This window comes from Callospermophilus lateralis, chromosome 3, assembly GCF_048772815.1.
Source record: "Callospermophilus lateralis isolate mCalLat2 chromosome 3, mCalLat2.hap1, whole genome shotgun sequence".
Taxonomy (NCBI): domain Eukaryota; kingdom Metazoa; phylum Chordata; class Mammalia; order Rodentia; family Sciuridae; genus Callospermophilus; species Callospermophilus lateralis.
In genome coordinates, this window is record NC_135307.1 from 181,551,458 (window position 1) to 181,567,140 (window position 15,683).

Genomic DNA, 15,683 nt, shown 5'->3' on the forward strand with positions numbered 1-15,683 from the left:
GAGCCTGTGATGTGGTGGGCCAGGAGTCCAGGGCCCCAGCCATGTGCTCTGTGGAGTGTGTGTCATCTGTGTGCACCAGCAGTGCCTGTCTTGGCCTGCTTTAGGTGTGGGAGCCCCATCTAAGGATGCTGTCCTTGTGGGAGTTTGGGGTGATTGCTGAGGGTTAGCACCATGTGGCTCCCACAGGTGGCGAGGGGACTATGGTGGGAAGAAGCAGCTGTGGTTCCCGTCAAACTATGTGGAAGAGATGGTCAACCCAGCAGCCCTGGAGCCTGAGAGGGAGGTGAGTCCAGAGCCACACTGGCCTGGGATTTCCCTTTCCCTGGGTCATCCTCTGCACACATCCATCACACATGGTCCCAGGCCAGCCTGTGTCGTCACAGGACATATTGTTACACACATGCAGCCTCACACAGGTGGTGTGGCAGCTGTGCTGACTATCCTCTGGGCTTTGCTTCCACAGCACTTGGACGAGAACAGCCCGCTGGGGGACTTATTGCGGGGGGTTGTGGATGTGCCTGCCTGTCAGATTGGTGAGCTCCCATCCTTTCCTCTTGGCTTGCACAGTGTTCCTTTGGGTCAGGCTCTTAGGAGGAAGCCAATGGCTGAACCCTCACTTTCCCCATATTCTGGACACCCCTGAACATACTAGGCTTTCTTTGGCCCCTGCATGCTCGCCCTGTGCCAGGCACTGTGGAGTCAGTCAGGATGGTCAGAGAGCGCTGACTGACATCCATAGTTCTGATGGGTTGGGCAGCAGGGGTGTGGAGTTGGATGGGGTGGAGACATGGCCTGAGGAAGAGGCCTGAGTCGGGCAGAGCTGGGTTTGGAACTCTGGTACCATCACCACTGACAGAGGCTTGTGTCTGAGTTGAAATGTTCTTTGTAAAATGAGTCTGCACAGTGATCTAACCCACCCAAAGGTGTGGTAAGGAGGAAATGAGATGAGATAGAATTCATTTGAGCCAGTGCCAGGGGTATGGAACAGGGAACACAGCTGTTTTTCCTCACCATCCCAGCCATCCGTCCTGAGGGCAAGAACAACCGGCTCTTCGTCTTCTCCATCAGCCTGGCATCAGTGGCCCACTGGTCCCTGGATGTTGCAGCTGATTCCCAGGAGGAGCTGCAAGACTGGGTGAAGAAGATCCGTGAAGTGGCCCAGACTGCAGATGCCAGGGTGAGAATCTGTTAGAACCTGAAAGGTGTTGGTGGGGGATTTGGTGGGCAGGATATGGGTGTGTCAGGGAGCCATGGCCTCCAATTCCCAGCACCAATCTTCTCAGCACAGCAGGTAGCTGACTGTGCTTGCCATACCATGGACCTGCCTAAGGCAGGGACCCAGAAGAAACAGACACCTAAAGCAGTATGGTATGCTTAGGAAATGTGAAGTTGGAGGTACAGTCATCCGAGTCAGCTTAGTGGGCAGTTTAATAAAAGGCAAGAAGAGCTAAGAGAAGTCCAGGGCTGGAAGCAGGACAGGTACTCAAGAGGCTTAGGTGGGATGAGGCGGTCTAGAATAGGAAGAGGGCCTGGGTGGACTCCTGAGAGATTGCCCGGGAAGCACAGGCAGAGAAGCTAGAGGCTGCTAGGGAGCTGGGGGGTTTGGATGAGTTGCAGGCTGCAGAGGTGCAGCCAAGTGAGATAAGAAACAAAGTGCCCACCAGATTGAGCAGCAGCAAATGGTCTTGGTGACAGGACTGAAGCATGGAAGTGGCATGACTGAGTGCAGGGAGTCTACAGTGGCTGGCCATGAGGAAGAGGGTGGAAGCTGGGGGTTTGGTGGGGAATGGGAAGAGAAGCCCCTTCCATGAAGCCTGGAAACAGAGGCCTTCTCAAGGGTAAGGGAGCTCCTGCTAGGAGGCTGTTGCCCAGTGTTTGATGGGCAGATCTGTAGCTGCTATGGAAAACAGGAACCAGAGGAGAGGATAGGGGTGGTAAGGCTTGCCAGGAGTGTACCTTGGGGAAGATGAAGTGCTGGGAGGCTGAAGGGCTGGATCCTGGGTCTAGGCTGAAAAGGAAAGGAGTCTGAGTAGAGGAGCTACCCAAAGAAGCAGCATGGAAACAACTGGAGTTCCAGGGCAAAGGGGACAGGAGAACATTTGAGACTGGGTCTCTGTAGCTGGTATTAGGCATGGAGAGGAGGGAGATCTGTGGTAACTGAGGTGGTGAGAATCTTCCTTAGGTACAGAGATGGAGGTGGGGCATGAGTCCCCAGAATGATCTCAGGTAACCAAAAGGAGTTTTTTGGTCTGGGATGAGACTGCGTAAGGAAGTATTAGAAAGCATCACTGAGGAGCATGGCCAGCCCTGGGGTTCCCTGCCCTTAGGACATGGCTGGTGGTGAGAATTCTACCTTCTTAAGAGAGTTGGAGGACTCTCCTCAGGAACAGAATAATGAGGACTGTGACCTTATATATTGTCTTGTGGGGTCTAGAAGGTATAAGGGATGGGAGAGAGGGCCCCAGAGCACCTGCAGTGTGGGTATACCCAGGCTGGCAGGGGCTTCCTTCTCCTGGGTAGGGCTCTAGCCTGGGGCTACAGGGCCTTGTGTGTGTCACCAGCTCACTGAGGGGAAGATGATGGAACGGAGGAAGAAGATTGCCCTTGAGCTCTCTGAGCTTGTCGTCTACTGCAGGCCTGTTCCCTTCGATGAAGAGAGTAAGGCGGGGCCCAGGTTGGGGGGGCGGTGTGCTTGGGGCCTGGCGGTGCCTGCATTCTCCAGTGCTGGTGCAAGAGGAGTGTTTAGTGTCCTCCCCACCAGTGCCTGCAGACAGACTTTGTCTCCCTTTTGGCTCAGAGATTGGCACAGAACGTGCCTGCTACCGGGACATGTCGTCTTTCCCGGAAACCAAGGCTGAGAAATATGTGAACAAGGCCAAAGGCAAGAAGTTTCTCCAATACAATCGGCTGCAGCTCTCCCGCATCTACCCCAAGGGCCAACGGCTGGACTCCTCCAATTATGATCCTTTGCCCATGTGGATCTGTGGCAGTCAACTTGTGGCCCTCAACTTCCAGACCCCAGGTAAGGCAGTTCCCTGGTGGGCAGGGGAGACCTGGGGTAGTTGGGCTGGGATGCACAGTAACTGGCTCTTGCAGACAAGCCCATGCAGATGAACCAGGCCCTTTTCATGGCCGGTGGACACTGTGGTTACGTGCTACAGCCAAGCACCATGCGAGACGAGGCCTTTGACCCCTTTGACAAGAGCAGCCTCCGTGGGCTGGAGCCCTGTGCCATCTGCATTGAGGTAGGTGGTGCTCACCTGTGGGGCTTCAGGGTGGGAAAGGGACGCCCTTGGCTAAGGAATATTTTTGTTTTGTTGTTGTTTTCGTACCAGGCACTTAACCATTGAGCCACATCCCCTGCCCTTTTTTATGTTTCATTTAGAGACAGTCTTGCTGATTTGTGTAGGGCCTTGCTAAGTTGCTGAGGCTGGCTTTGAACTCATGATCCTCCTGCCTGCCTCAGCCTCCTGAGCAGCTGGGATTACAGGTGTTCACCACCACCGATTTTGACACTGAGCTGGCCAAGAGTAGAGATTGTTTGGGACATCAGAGCTGGAGACTGCTGGCGTGCTGGGGCAAGGGTACAGATCAGCATTTCCTGGGACTTAGGGGCACTGGAGCTGGCCTTATGTTTGAAGACACAACTCTCCTAATGTAGAAAGTAGTCAGCTGTGGGTCCTTGCTGTGGAGCTGGGCTGACTGTGTTCCCATCTCGGCACCAACACCAACGAATCAGGTTCCAGTAAGGCCAAGCTGTAGGAAGCCACTAACTGGCAAGAGGAGGCTGGTCTGAAAGGCAGAGGATGGGCCTGGGGCTAGGGCCCCATTGACGATTGAGCCACATCCCTGCCCTTTTTTATGTTTCATTTAGAGACAGGTTCTGTGATGAGCCAGGAGCCTGCAGGAGCAAGCAAGAGTTAAGCTTGCTCAAGAGACCAGCAGCCTCCTTGCACCCAGGCTCCCAGAGCTCCCCAGCACATGCCTGCTGAAAAGTTGCGACAAGGGCCGACCCAGTGCTGTGGGTTCAGGGTGGGAGAGACCTGAGCAGAGTCTTAGAGAAGTGTGGGAACATGAGCACATGACCTGAGTTGGGCATATTGAGGATGGGTGCAGAGCCATGGGTAAACTTTTTTTTTTGTCCTCAGGGGAAGTAATTTCAAAGACTTCCATATTGAAATGGATTTAACATGAAGTGGATTGCAAAACTCAAAAATTTTGTCTCAAGTTCCAATAAATTGGTATAGGCAGCAACTGCTCTGGATCCCCTTAGGACCCTGACTTAATGGGCTGTGTCTTTGAGGCCCAGCAGAGGGCGCACTGTCCCTGTGTCACATTTGCTGCCTGAGTCTCCTGCAGTGGAGACTGCTGGAGCCGGACAGTCCTACCCCACCTTTGCCTGCCTCACAGGTGTTGGGGGCCCGGCACTTGCCAAAGAATGGCCGGGGCATCGTGTGTCCTTTTGTGGAGATTGAGGTGGCTGGAGCTGAGTATGACAGTACCAAACAGAAGACCGAGTTTGTGGGTAAGTCTACCTTCCCCAATCACTGTCTCACCCTCCTGGGCACTGATGTCCTCTCCCCACAGGTTCTGCCATCCTCTTAGTGGTGTCCTGAAACCTTTTGCCCCTAATTTCACAGTGGACAATGGACTGAACCCTGTGTGGCCAGCCAAGCCTTTCCAGTTCCAGATCAGTAACCCTGAATTTGCCTTCCTTCGCTTTGTGGTCTATGAGGAAGACATGTTTAGTGACCAGAACTTTTTGGCTCAGGCTACTTTCCCAGTCAAAGGCCTGAAAATAGGTGAGGACCCTTTCTCCATATAACGCCCTATGGCCTTGCTGCCAGGGTGGGGCCACTTGCTTGGTGCCCTCCTCTGCTGAGGGCCAGGCTTTCCTCCTGTTAGGATACAGAGCAGTGCCTTTGAAGAACAACTACAGTGAGGACCTGGAGTTGGCCTCCCTGCTCATTAAGATTGACATTTTCCCTGCCAAGGTAACTATCAGGGTGGGTAGGCTAGCTTGGGGAGGGGGTGGGGAGCCTCCTGAGGTACAGAGGACCCCTTGACTTGCCTTTGTTGAGCAGGAGAATGGTGACCTCAGTCCCTTCAGTGGTACATCCCTGCGAGAGCGGTGCTCAGATGCCTCCAGCCAGCTGTTTCATGGCCGGCCCCGGGAAGGCTCCTTTGAAGCCCGCTACCAGCAGCCATTTGAGGACTTCCGCATCTCCCAGGAGCATCTCACAGACCACTTTGACAGTCGGGAGCGAAGGTGAGGGTGGTAGGGGGAAGGTGGTCAATGTGCAGCTTGGAAAGGGCTGCTGGATTCAGGAAGACCTGGGTCCTGCTTCTCCAGCATTTCTCCTGGATAGGAAAGCTTTGTGTTGCTCTGAGCTGTCCTGTTGATCTACTAGGTCCTACTGCCAGTAAGGACACTCTTCCTTTCGTCCAGGGCCCCAAGGAGGACTCGGGTCAATGGAGACAACCGCCTCTAGTTGCGTCCCAGCTTGGTTGAGAGCAGCAGTTGCTGCACGCCTCGTGGGATGCCTTGGACTGGGTTTTGTGGAAGCCGCCTGCCATGGCAGCCTTCCTGGTCTTGCAGCCTGGAGTCTGGATTCCAGCAGCGAATGCTAGACAAAACCAAGCCATTAATGAGATGTACTGTTTTGGGCCTCCATGCCCAATTCTGGGTGAAGGCAAAAACTGTACTGTGTCTCGCACTAAGCACACACATCTGGCCCTGACTTCTGGAGATGGGTTCTTCCATCTTGTAGGGACAGAAGCAGGGCCGAAGCCCCTTGGAGAGGCTGCCTCAGCAGCATAGGAGGCTTCAAGGAGCCGCTGACATTCCTGAGTGGAGGAGGAGGAGCCGCCTTGCTGGGCCAGGGAAACAAAGTTTACATTGTCCTGTAGCTTTAAAACCACAGCTGGGCAGAGTGAGAGGGTAGATGCCCCCGCAGTTTAGCCCTGGAGCCAGGGTGGAGGAATGCAGGGCCTGTGTGGAGAAGGGCTCTGCCCTGCAGGGAGGAGGAGGACACAGCACAAGGGCACATTGCCCATGGCTGGGAATACTACCCAGCCTGAAAGATACAGGGGATCATGATAAAAATAGCAGTATTATTTTTCTTCTCAGTGGTAGCATAACTAAGTTATTTACTCCTTCTGCTCCTCACCCTTGAAGGGCCATCTCAGAGCTGAGCCTTTGGGAGTGGCAGCCAGCTGTGTTGGGTGGGGCTCAGTGTGGGGTATTAAGGCACCATGGGATGGAGGAATGGGATGGGAAGAGAAGAAAGGGCCAAGCCTATCCTGGTGAGCTTTTTATTTCTTTTTTTCTTTTTCTTTTTTTTTTTTAAGCAATGAAATGAAGACTCAATATATTCTCCCTTAGGAACAGGAAGGGAATTAAGGAGCTGCTGCCTCACAGGTAGGGGGAGTCAGTCAGTCAGGTGCTGACCCAAGATGTTGGCTCAGCACGACTTTTGTCTAGTTGGTAAAAATATGCAGGGAAAGAGATGGAAAGCTCGGGAAGGCAGCCCCTACCTCTGAGGACAGAGGCTGGGGTCTAGGCCCGTGGGCGCAATGGTGCCTCATAGCATAGCCAGCATTCAGCACACGCAAACCCACTGCCCACGTTTGGGCTCAGGGTTGGCCATTTGCTAGTTCTGCTGCCCTCTTAAGATCTGACTGCCAAATAAATCATCCTCATGTCCTTTTTCCTTTAACTCATATGTTTTGTGGAATGGGGGCTCAGGGAAACCGGTTGCCTGGTGATTATTTGGCAATAGAAGCTGTGTGAGACATTTCTGGAAACCTCTCAGGTCCAGCCAATCTTCCTTCTGAACGAACAGGACGAACGGGAAGTGTAAGGCCACCTTCTCCACCTCATCTTACAGCTTCAGCATCCCATTGTGGAGAGAGGATGGTTGGTTGGTCCTTTTGCACAGAGAGGTGGTTGGTGGGAATCCCTTTTTCCTGCTTCAGATTCTTGTGGACCAAGGAGAAAGTGTTCCTTCTGGAGCAGGGAGTGGTCTGCTGGCATTGCAGATATAGATAGGGCCCATCCATGTCGCCATGTGATGACATTCTGTTGGTGCTGACCACAGTAATGCCTTGATTGACTGAACAAGTGTCCTGGAATGTGGCCTGAGGGAGGCCCATCTCTGCCTTCCCTTAGCAGCTTCCAGGACAAAAGGCCCACCTGCTGTGGGCTCTTTACCACATTGCCTTTGCCTCTACTGCTATTTGATCCTTCCTAGTGGAAAATATCCTAAGTCGAGCAAACATACAAATCAGTTTCATTTCACATTCCTCCAGCCATACCTGACCATTGCTGATTGACCCAGTGGGGACCATCTTTGTTGGACTGAATATTTTGGCACCCTGTGGTCAGTTGCCTCACCTGCACATAGGCTGTGCACCTGGGACAGTGGGTGGCACTGCCTTCCAAACCTACTGGAAGTCTCAGCCCTGGTAACACCCGAGTACCCCCCATGGAGTCTCTGAAAAACACTGGCACCTGAACACTCTCCCTTAGGTGATAACATTGAGTGATCAGGGTTAAGAAGCACTGACTCTGGCAGAGGAAACAGAAGAAGAAACAGGGTCAGAGGGGAAGTGAATGTTACCAGGAACACAGGCAAAGAGAAGTGGCCCATCTCCCAGCTGGCTGGCAGACCAGGGACAAGTGGAAAGGGTCAAAGGAGCAGACTTTAGCTTTCAACAGCTTTTACCCAGTGGACACACGTGGAGAACATTGCCAACAAGGTCGGAGCATTCCACTTCCTGCCGCAGGGCAAAAGGCTGCTCTTCAGGAAGTGCAGTTTGTGATCTCAGTTGAGGAAACCCATTAAAAAGTATAGCGCAGGGGCTGGGGTTATGGCTCAGTGGTAGAGTGCTCGCCTCGCGCGTGCAAGGCCCTGGGTTCGACCCTCAGCACCACATAAAAATAATAGAAAGTTATTTTTTAAAAAAGAAGTATAGCGCAAAAAGGGCAGGAGGTTTCCTCCTACGGAGCACACCCTGGACTTCATCTAAGGGATGGACCTGGGGCAAGAAGAATCTTTTAACTTGCCTACCATCTCACCATATTGATTCTGTTGAAGGGAAAAAGAATGGTATTAGGGTGTTCTGCCACACCAGCAAAGTGAACAAAAAGGTTATGCCTCCTTGGTCTTGAGTTGGTCAAGCCCTCAGCCTGAGTATTCTCCCTGGGTCCCCCCAGGGTTAATCTGAGCATTTTGTACAATAGGACTTAGGCTAAAACCAAGATGCAAAATTCGACTAAATTTTTTGGGGGGTGGCCCAAGGAAAAGGAGACAGATAATAAGGCACAGTAATATTTTTGGTCACAACCATTCTAGAATGGAGAGAAACTCTACTTGTCCACCAAGGTTTGTAAGTTTGTGATCAAGTTTGGCCCACAAGATACATAAGCCAGTTTTTTCCCCCTTGACTCCCCACAAAATACGTCAGCAGATGCAAAATATATGTACATTTTTATTTAGGAACGATCAAAAGGTTTGAAGTACCATTGAGGCCCATCTCAAACTGTACAAGTAGTTTGTTCCTATTCCCCTCCCTTATCCAAGTCCACAGATACAAAATCTAGGAAATGTGCAATTTGCATCTTAGAAATAGCAGCATCCCCACAGGGGACCTTGTGAGGCCTGGAGACCCAGCCCAAAGAGGGCAACCCCATGCCTCCCGCCTCAGCACCACCACAGTCCACACCAAAGGTAGGCTCCATCTTTGTCAAAAGTTTATGCAGAGTAAAGAATTCCCCTTCCGCTCAGACCCAAATGACAGAGCATGCCTTTTTCTCAGTTTGGTTTCATGCTTGGTCACAATAGGAGGTGGGACCCTCAAATAGTTTAGAGTTTCAGTTTGCCTCTGGACAAACAGGACAGTAGCCCTTCACTCGGTACTCGGATGATCACTTTTGCAGTTGTCCCCAGGAGACAGGAAGCACTCCAGAGGCAAATTGCTCACGTCACTCCCCAGGCTCACTTCTCAGTAGTCTGGCCCACAGAGAACAAAGGGGTTTGCACTGAAGACCAGAACATAAATGGGTGCTAGAGGACTAGGAGTCAGGACTTAGTGAGAAAGGAATCTGCAGGCCTTTGGCAACCCCCAAAGACTGCATCAATAAGACTGAATGAACAACAGCCAGCAGGGCAGAGGGGAAGGTTGGCATATTTTGTTTTTAACAACAATTGTGGCACAGTCTGACCCTTCTGCCACAGCTAAGAAGGCAGCTGCTCAGGAGTTGGCAGGAACTCACTACCCCAGTGTAATCATTGCTCCCCTGGCCCTCACCCAATTTCCCAAAGAGCAACCCAGTTGTTATGGTGGAACCCTGCTTGTGAGTGGGTGCTAGCTTGCTCTCCAGCCAACAATCTCACTGCAAGAATGTATGGGCAAGAACCACGGGTGAATGAGAAGATATCTCTTTAAACACAAAGTACAGGGTTGATAGTGACTCTCTTAACCATGTTTCTGCTCTGGAGCCTGGTGCTTGGGAAGGACTGAGCACTTGCAGTCTCTATCCCAGACTTTTCACCTTTGACTCCAATCAAATTAATTCAGAATCACCTGATTTTCATGGAAGAGAACCAAAAAAAGCTGTTCATTAACACATGCAGTTGCCCATGTGTGTGCACAACTGGCACATGTATGTATGCACACACCCAAGCCAGTCTCTAGAAGGAAGAGGCACTAAAGGCAGGTGAACACAGGCCCCCCACACGGTCCTGGCTTGCCACCTGCCCAGACAGCAGGAAGGCACCAGGCAGCAAAAAGAGCTACCCTCTCTTCTCTCCACTCGGCTGCCCAGTTCCTGCCAAAACCTCAGGAAGGGCAGACATAATCAGTAACTCCACAAATCCTCACAGTCCTGTAGACCCAAAGACCAAGGAAACAGGTACAGGCTCCTGTGGCAACCAGGGTCTGTATGGTCTCATTCCCAGACTCCAGGGCAGTTAGTTACGAGTGGGTAGCTCCTGTTGGACCTTCAGCTAAAAAGGAACGGCTGTCATTTCTGCAGGTTAGTGAAGGACCAAGTCCACTTTTAAAGAGAAATTCAGGTTTATGGGCAGGACAGGATGGCTGTCTAGTGTTGACAAGTGAGCCCAGGACATAAGACCCAAAAGCAGGCTCTCCATCCTCTCTAGGGCCACACATCTGTACAGGTTCATTATACGCAGGTGCTGGGTCAGCTGAGAGTACTTGGGTTTGCCGCTTCACCCCAGCTCCCAGTGTGGCCTGGACTCTAGCAGGAACAGATTCCATCCAAGGCCTGCTAGTTCCATTGGGATTTGGGGCTGGGCTGGGTAACAAGCCAGGCAGCACTGTGGTCACCACTTCCATCCAATCATTTGGCCAAAACCAAAATGGTCACTTTGTTGACGACATCCCCACAGTCTCATCAGCCCCGGGTTGCATGGCTGCACATTTAAATGGGCCAGAGCAAACAGCACAGTGGGCATGTTGGGTTGAAGCCTAGGTCCCCTGCAGAGGGGACTTATGCTCAGAGGAAGTCTGAAGCTCCACAGGCACTGAGCTCTTCAGAGACCAGGTGCTCCTGGGAACCGTGTCCACTGTCAGGGAAGACAGAAAGAAGCCAAGCTGGGAGAAGTTGAAGAGGAGCTCCAGGCCCCACTAGCTGGCTTTTGTCAGGACAAGTTGGCGGTAAGACCTGCACACATCCAGAGGGCTTTTTTCCACCAGCACACAACTGTGCTTTGCAAATGAGTGCAATGCATGAAAATTAAAACTTAATACAGAAGCACATCTCCTACAAAGGTCAGACCAATGAACTTCCCCCAGGTAAACTGAACATGGGTGTGGGGGAAAAGCTCCAAGACTTGTTTTTAGATTAGACTTGTTTTTAGATTTTCTTCCTGGCTGGTTCTCTCCTGCCAAGTGCCTTTAAACATAGGCTGTGATGTCTGGACTGCAAAGCGACTAATCCAAGAATCCTGGTCCACATGCAGGTGAGGAAGATGACAAGCAAAAGGGCCCAAGACTGGATCAGTATAATCAGGCAAATCCCGAAGAAGGATGTGCAAAAAGACCAAGTCCAACCAGAGAGGCTACCCCCAACCCTCCATGGAAGGCAGCTGGGGGACAGATGTGACAGAACCAGAAAGGAGAGGAAGGGGAGACAGGATAAAAACCCACGAGAACCACATGGCAGCCTGTAGAACTCACTAGAGCTTCCTGATGGGATGGCCTCCTAAGGCCACTTAAGGACAAGCCCGTGAGTGCAAGTGGAAGCCCTTAAGGTGCCACCGACACTCTGCCTTTTCTGCTTCCAGAGAGCAGGGTGCAGAGTCTTGGACCCAAGTGCTTTGGTCCACCTGACCAGCCACTTGTCACTCGGCCAAAAAAAGGAGCTCTCAGTCACTCTGAGCCATACAACTAGGGCCTTCTTTTTCAGGAACCCAAGAGACCTGAAAATACTTCCCCTCCCCAAATCAAAAAGCTCTTCTATGGTCAAAAATTAAAACAGGTAATCAAAATATGTAAAGTATATTATCAAATTCAAATTTCCTTTATCAGAACTGTGATTTGGTTTCACCTAGAACTTAATTTACAACCTCAAGTGAAAAACACAATAAACCAAACAGGCATAAGACACCAGCAATGAGAAACACTGGAAGACAATCCACTGCCTCGGACAAGCCCAGGTGCAGAGAGGAGGGGGGATCCGTCCTCTGGTAACATAAGCTTTTCTTCAGGAAAGAACAGCAGCCCACTCACCTTGCTTAACTCTGCAGCCCACAGCCAGTCTTCTATTGAAAGGGACCAGAGAGAATTTAACCCTCCAGCAGTGTGCAGTACCAGTGATCTGTCTTGTGACAAGCTGCCGGCCTGGTGACCACACCCCCTCACCACCACTGTCAATGTGATTATGGACTCTGGACACATGTGGATGGGTCTCTGTGCTTGGCACCCGAAGCCCTGGGTTCCATAATGATATCCCTTTAAAGCACCTGCTTCATGACCACTTCTCAGTGTCATAATGTTTCAAGCAGAAGGTCCAAATCCCACTTTCTCACTCCCATCTAGGAGCTCAGGAAGAAGCAGGGTCTGTCCAGTCTGCGGGGCTCCTATCTGGTCAGTCTTACTGTTTGTCGTGTGGCCCTGGCTGATGGGAAGGGCCAACATCTGTTAGAAAAACATGCCAGGGCTGGCCTCACCATAACTACTCCACCCAAAAGATGAGCTGGTGCCTGGGGCTGGGGTGCAGGGTCCTGCACAAACTTGAACACCATGGACAAGTTTTTTCTGTTTTGCTGTTTGGGTTGTAAATTGAATGTCAACGCAGATAACCACAAGAACCCTCTCTGCAGACACCAACTGTCAACGTTCAGCTGGTGCACACAGACTCAAGGTGAGGCTGGCAGGCATGGGCTGAGGCACAGAGTGGTTTCTCAGACACTTGGAGATGGCTTCATGCTGGGTTGCCCCTGCCACCAGTATACAGCAGTCCCTGCCCGCACACAGGCTGCTCCCCAACATCCACGTGCCGTGAAGCTCAAGTGTACACATCAGATGTTCACTTTACAAGTAAGGTAGCAAATGAATATCTGTACTGTATATGTGGATATATAAATTAATCTGAATGTACATAAAAACTAAAGGAAAGATTCCAAGTGTCTGTTCTCTGAAGGAAGGCGATCATTTGCCATTCTTGGCAATTCCTCAAAGGCTTTTGAGACTCATAGCTTCACTCCCCAAATGGAAAGGATACAAAAATAGGCTGCAAAATTTGCAGAAGTATTCACAAGTCCCCAGTTTGAGACAAATAAGCGGTGGTCCCTATTGGGCTAGGGAGGGCTAAAGAAAACACTAATTTAGAACAACAATGGTTCGAGGGCTTTGAGTTTCCCAAGAAAGCCCTCTCCTAGAAGGCAGAGGTGGCTGGCACCAAGCTTATCCCCACAGCCCAGCCAGCAAGATGGTGTGACTGCTCCACTTTCCTGGGTACATAAAGTGTAACCAGCGCTTAATGCCTGAGCCCTTCCCTGCCCAGGTCTCCTGGTGCCCCAGGCAGCCCAGGCCCAGCAGGAGGGGCCTCCACATGTGCCTGGCACTGCAGGAACCAATGTCTTTGGTTCACTTCTGAGAGGTTGGTGAGGCCACAGGTGACACATCCTCAGGCCACTCCCTTTGCTAGAGTGGCCAGTCTTGAGGAAATCGGGGCTTTTCTAGTTAGTACAACTCTGTAAGTTTCCCATTGTTTCATAGGCTTCTTTTCCTGTGATTTTCTTAATTCAAAGGAGGACGTGAGGGTTAGACTATATAAGCATTCTTATTTCCAAGTTTAGGGACATAAATGCAGAACTTCGGAGATTCCCTCATAAGGACCTTTCCAGTGATGTCCAGCACCTCTGGGTATCTGCCCAGCATGCTGGCCAGGCCCTTGGTGTGTGGTTGCAGCGTTCCAGATGTTCTGCCAGGAACTCCCACCCACAGGTCTTGGTGCTCAAGTTCACTCCAGCTCTGATAATTCCCCAGGGTCCACGAATCCATTCAGCCCTCCCTCTTACTCTCCTGGGAGCTTCTGTAGTAAGTGGGGGGATAGGGCTCTCAACACTACAGTAGCCAGGACTGCAGGCTGTTGCTATACCTTTCTTCACCCACCTTCTCCCCGTTTCCTTTCTTCATTTTCCTCTCACTATAAAGGTATCTACATTTCTACATTAAAGAAAGAAAGAAAGAAAACACGGTGGGGGTGGGGGGCACATAGGTCAGTATATTAGGCTTAACAACAAATATTTCTTTAGTTGATCTGATAACTGAAAAGTTATGGTCCATGATTCAAACTCCCACCAAAAAAAAAAAAGCAGAATTAAGGTAACAGCTGAAGAGGAGAGTGGCTGGGATCCAGCACTACTCACACAGCCAGGCCATTTTCTGACCTAAGGGCAACAACAGGCTCTGCACCAACCAGCCCACAAAGCAAGCCTGGCTCCAAAAGTGGCTGGTCACCACTTAACATGACCGAGAGCTCTTCAATGGTATCCTTCTGTGAGGAAAGCAGAGAGGCCTAGGGGCCTGGATACAGTTCTGAGCATCTTTAACCCCTGCCTGCCCATGGAAAGTGAGGGCATCAGTGGCTCCAGTGCTCCCCAGAGAACAGACAAACGGCACATTCAGAGATGATGTGAACAACGTCCCACTTTGCTAACCAAAGTGTCTATATAATGAAAGTGTTTGTAATCTGGTATTTTATTAAATGTAGAGAGGCAATGTTTGTTAAAACTTGATTCTGTCTATGAATATGAAGTCTGAACTGCTTTATCCCTGGGAGGCCAAGGGAAGGTCCTACACTGTGGGAGGAAGGACTGGCAGAACCCCTTTTTGCCACTTGCTTGGTGGCAACAGGCTCTGGGCTATCTGAAAGGCCTCTGGAGGCCTTCTTGGGTACCCAGTGGCTGGCCATGGAAACGACATGTGGCAGCAGAGAGGCAGGTTCAGCTGTTCCATGTGGCAGGCAGCATCCCAGATGGGCCGGTCCTTCAGAGTAATCGGATCAATTTCAGTCTGTTTCTGAGGAGAAAACACAGGCCTGTCACTCCACAGCTGCTGCAATCTGTACAGCCCCCAGGGCAGCCTGGTCCTCACTATGCCAGGGTGGCATCACTGGATTTGGGGACTTCTTAACTCCATGAGCAATGCCTTCCTGCCAGCCACTCCCCCATCTCCAGCCTGAGGAAAGGTGAAAAAGAGCAAGTGGGTTAAGGATGATGGCTGATGTGCCAAGACTTCTAGTCTCTTTGCAGAATGGCTGCCAAACCCCTGGCCTCAAAGCTGGAGCATCAGCATGGCCTCTCCACACCCACAAACCCTACCTTGCCTCACACCCCAGTGCCACAGGCAGCCACCACCTCCTGCAAGCCCTGTCTTCTACACCTCACGCTGCCTTCTCCCTCACCACCCCTGGAACATGCTGCCCTCATATCACAACAGCGGGGTTCAGCATCCATAAATTTCTTTGAGGGGGAGGGAGAACTGGGAACTCCCGGGGAGCTTTACTACAAAGCCACATTCCCTAGCCCTTTTTATTTTTTGAAACAGGGTCTTGCTAAGTTTCTTAGGTCCTTGTTATGTTGCTGAGGCTGGCTTTGAACATGCAATCCTCCTGTCTCCCTCTCCTGAATTGCTGGGATTACAGGTGTGCATCACCACCCAGCTGCCATGATTTCTTTATATACTCTTTCTTCCCCTTTCTTGCTCCTAGGATTCCTATAATAAATATATCAGTATGTTTAATGATGTCTCAAAGGTCCCTTAGGCTCTGTTCATTTCCCTTCATTCTTTCCTCTTTTCTTATCCTTTGGATAACTTCAATCATCTAAACTTTAGATTCACTGCTCAAATCTGCTGTTGAACCCTTCTAATAAACTTTCCATTTCAGTGATTGTACTTTTCAGCTCTAGAGTTTGGTTCCCCCTTTTATAATTTCTATTTTTTTTATTGATAGGCTTGTTATTCATGTAGAGTTTTCCTGATTGACTTCAGTTCTTTGTTCATGATTTCCTTCAGTTCACTAAACTTCTGTAAGACAGCTGATTTAACATCTTTGACTAATAATTCCAGTGTCTAGACTTACTCAAGGATGGTGTCTGAATGCTGTGAATGGGCCATGCTTTCCGATTTCTTTGTATGTTTTGCAATTT

The 15,683-nt window shown here is 50.7% G+C and overlaps 2 protein-coding genes across 9 annotated transcripts in view; one reads left to right on the forward strand and one right to left on the reverse strand.

Moving 5' to 3' along the window:
• The window catches only part of Plcg1 (phospholipase C gamma 1), a 33,537-nt gene extending 26,818 nt beyond the window's left edge, over positions 1 to 6,719 (forward strand). For both annotated transcript variants that reach the window (XM_076851854.1, XM_076851855.1), the window contains exons 23-33: positions 187 to 283; positions 464 to 533; positions 1,020 to 1,177; positions 2,562 to 2,658; positions 2,798 to 3,022; positions 3,097 to 3,245; positions 4,411 to 4,525; positions 4,641 to 4,802; positions 4,906 to 4,994; positions 5,085 to 5,269; positions 5,450 to 6,719. In XM_076851854.1, coding sequence (XP_076707969.1) covers positions 187 to 283; positions 464 to 533; positions 1,020 to 1,177; positions 2,562 to 2,658; positions 2,798 to 3,022; positions 3,097 to 3,245; positions 4,411 to 4,525; positions 4,641 to 4,802; positions 4,906 to 4,994; positions 5,085 to 5,269; positions 5,450 to 5,492 — 1,390 coding nt within the window. In that variant the 3' untranslated portion in view covers positions 5,493 to 6,719. The remainder of the gene's footprint in view (positions 1 to 186; positions 284 to 463; positions 534 to 1,019; positions 1,178 to 2,561; positions 2,659 to 2,797; positions 3,023 to 3,096; positions 3,246 to 4,410; positions 4,526 to 4,640; positions 4,803 to 4,905; positions 4,995 to 5,084; positions 5,270 to 5,449) is intronic.
• A 7,741-nt stretch (positions 6,720 to 14,460) lies between these two features.
• The window catches only part of Zhx3 (zinc fingers and homeoboxes 3), a 114,967-nt gene continuing 113,744 nt past the window's right edge, over positions 14,461 to 15,683 (reverse strand). For 4 of the 7 annotated variants that reach the window (XM_076851856.1, XM_076851858.1, XM_076851860.1 and 1 more), the window contains exon 4: positions 14,564 to 14,712. In XM_076851856.1, coding sequence (XP_076707971.1) covers positions 14,576 to 14,712 — 137 coding nt within the window. In that variant the 3' untranslated portion in view covers positions 14,564 to 14,575. The other 3 variants (XM_076851863.1, XM_076851862.1, XM_076851861.1) reach the window with 1 other exon arrangement.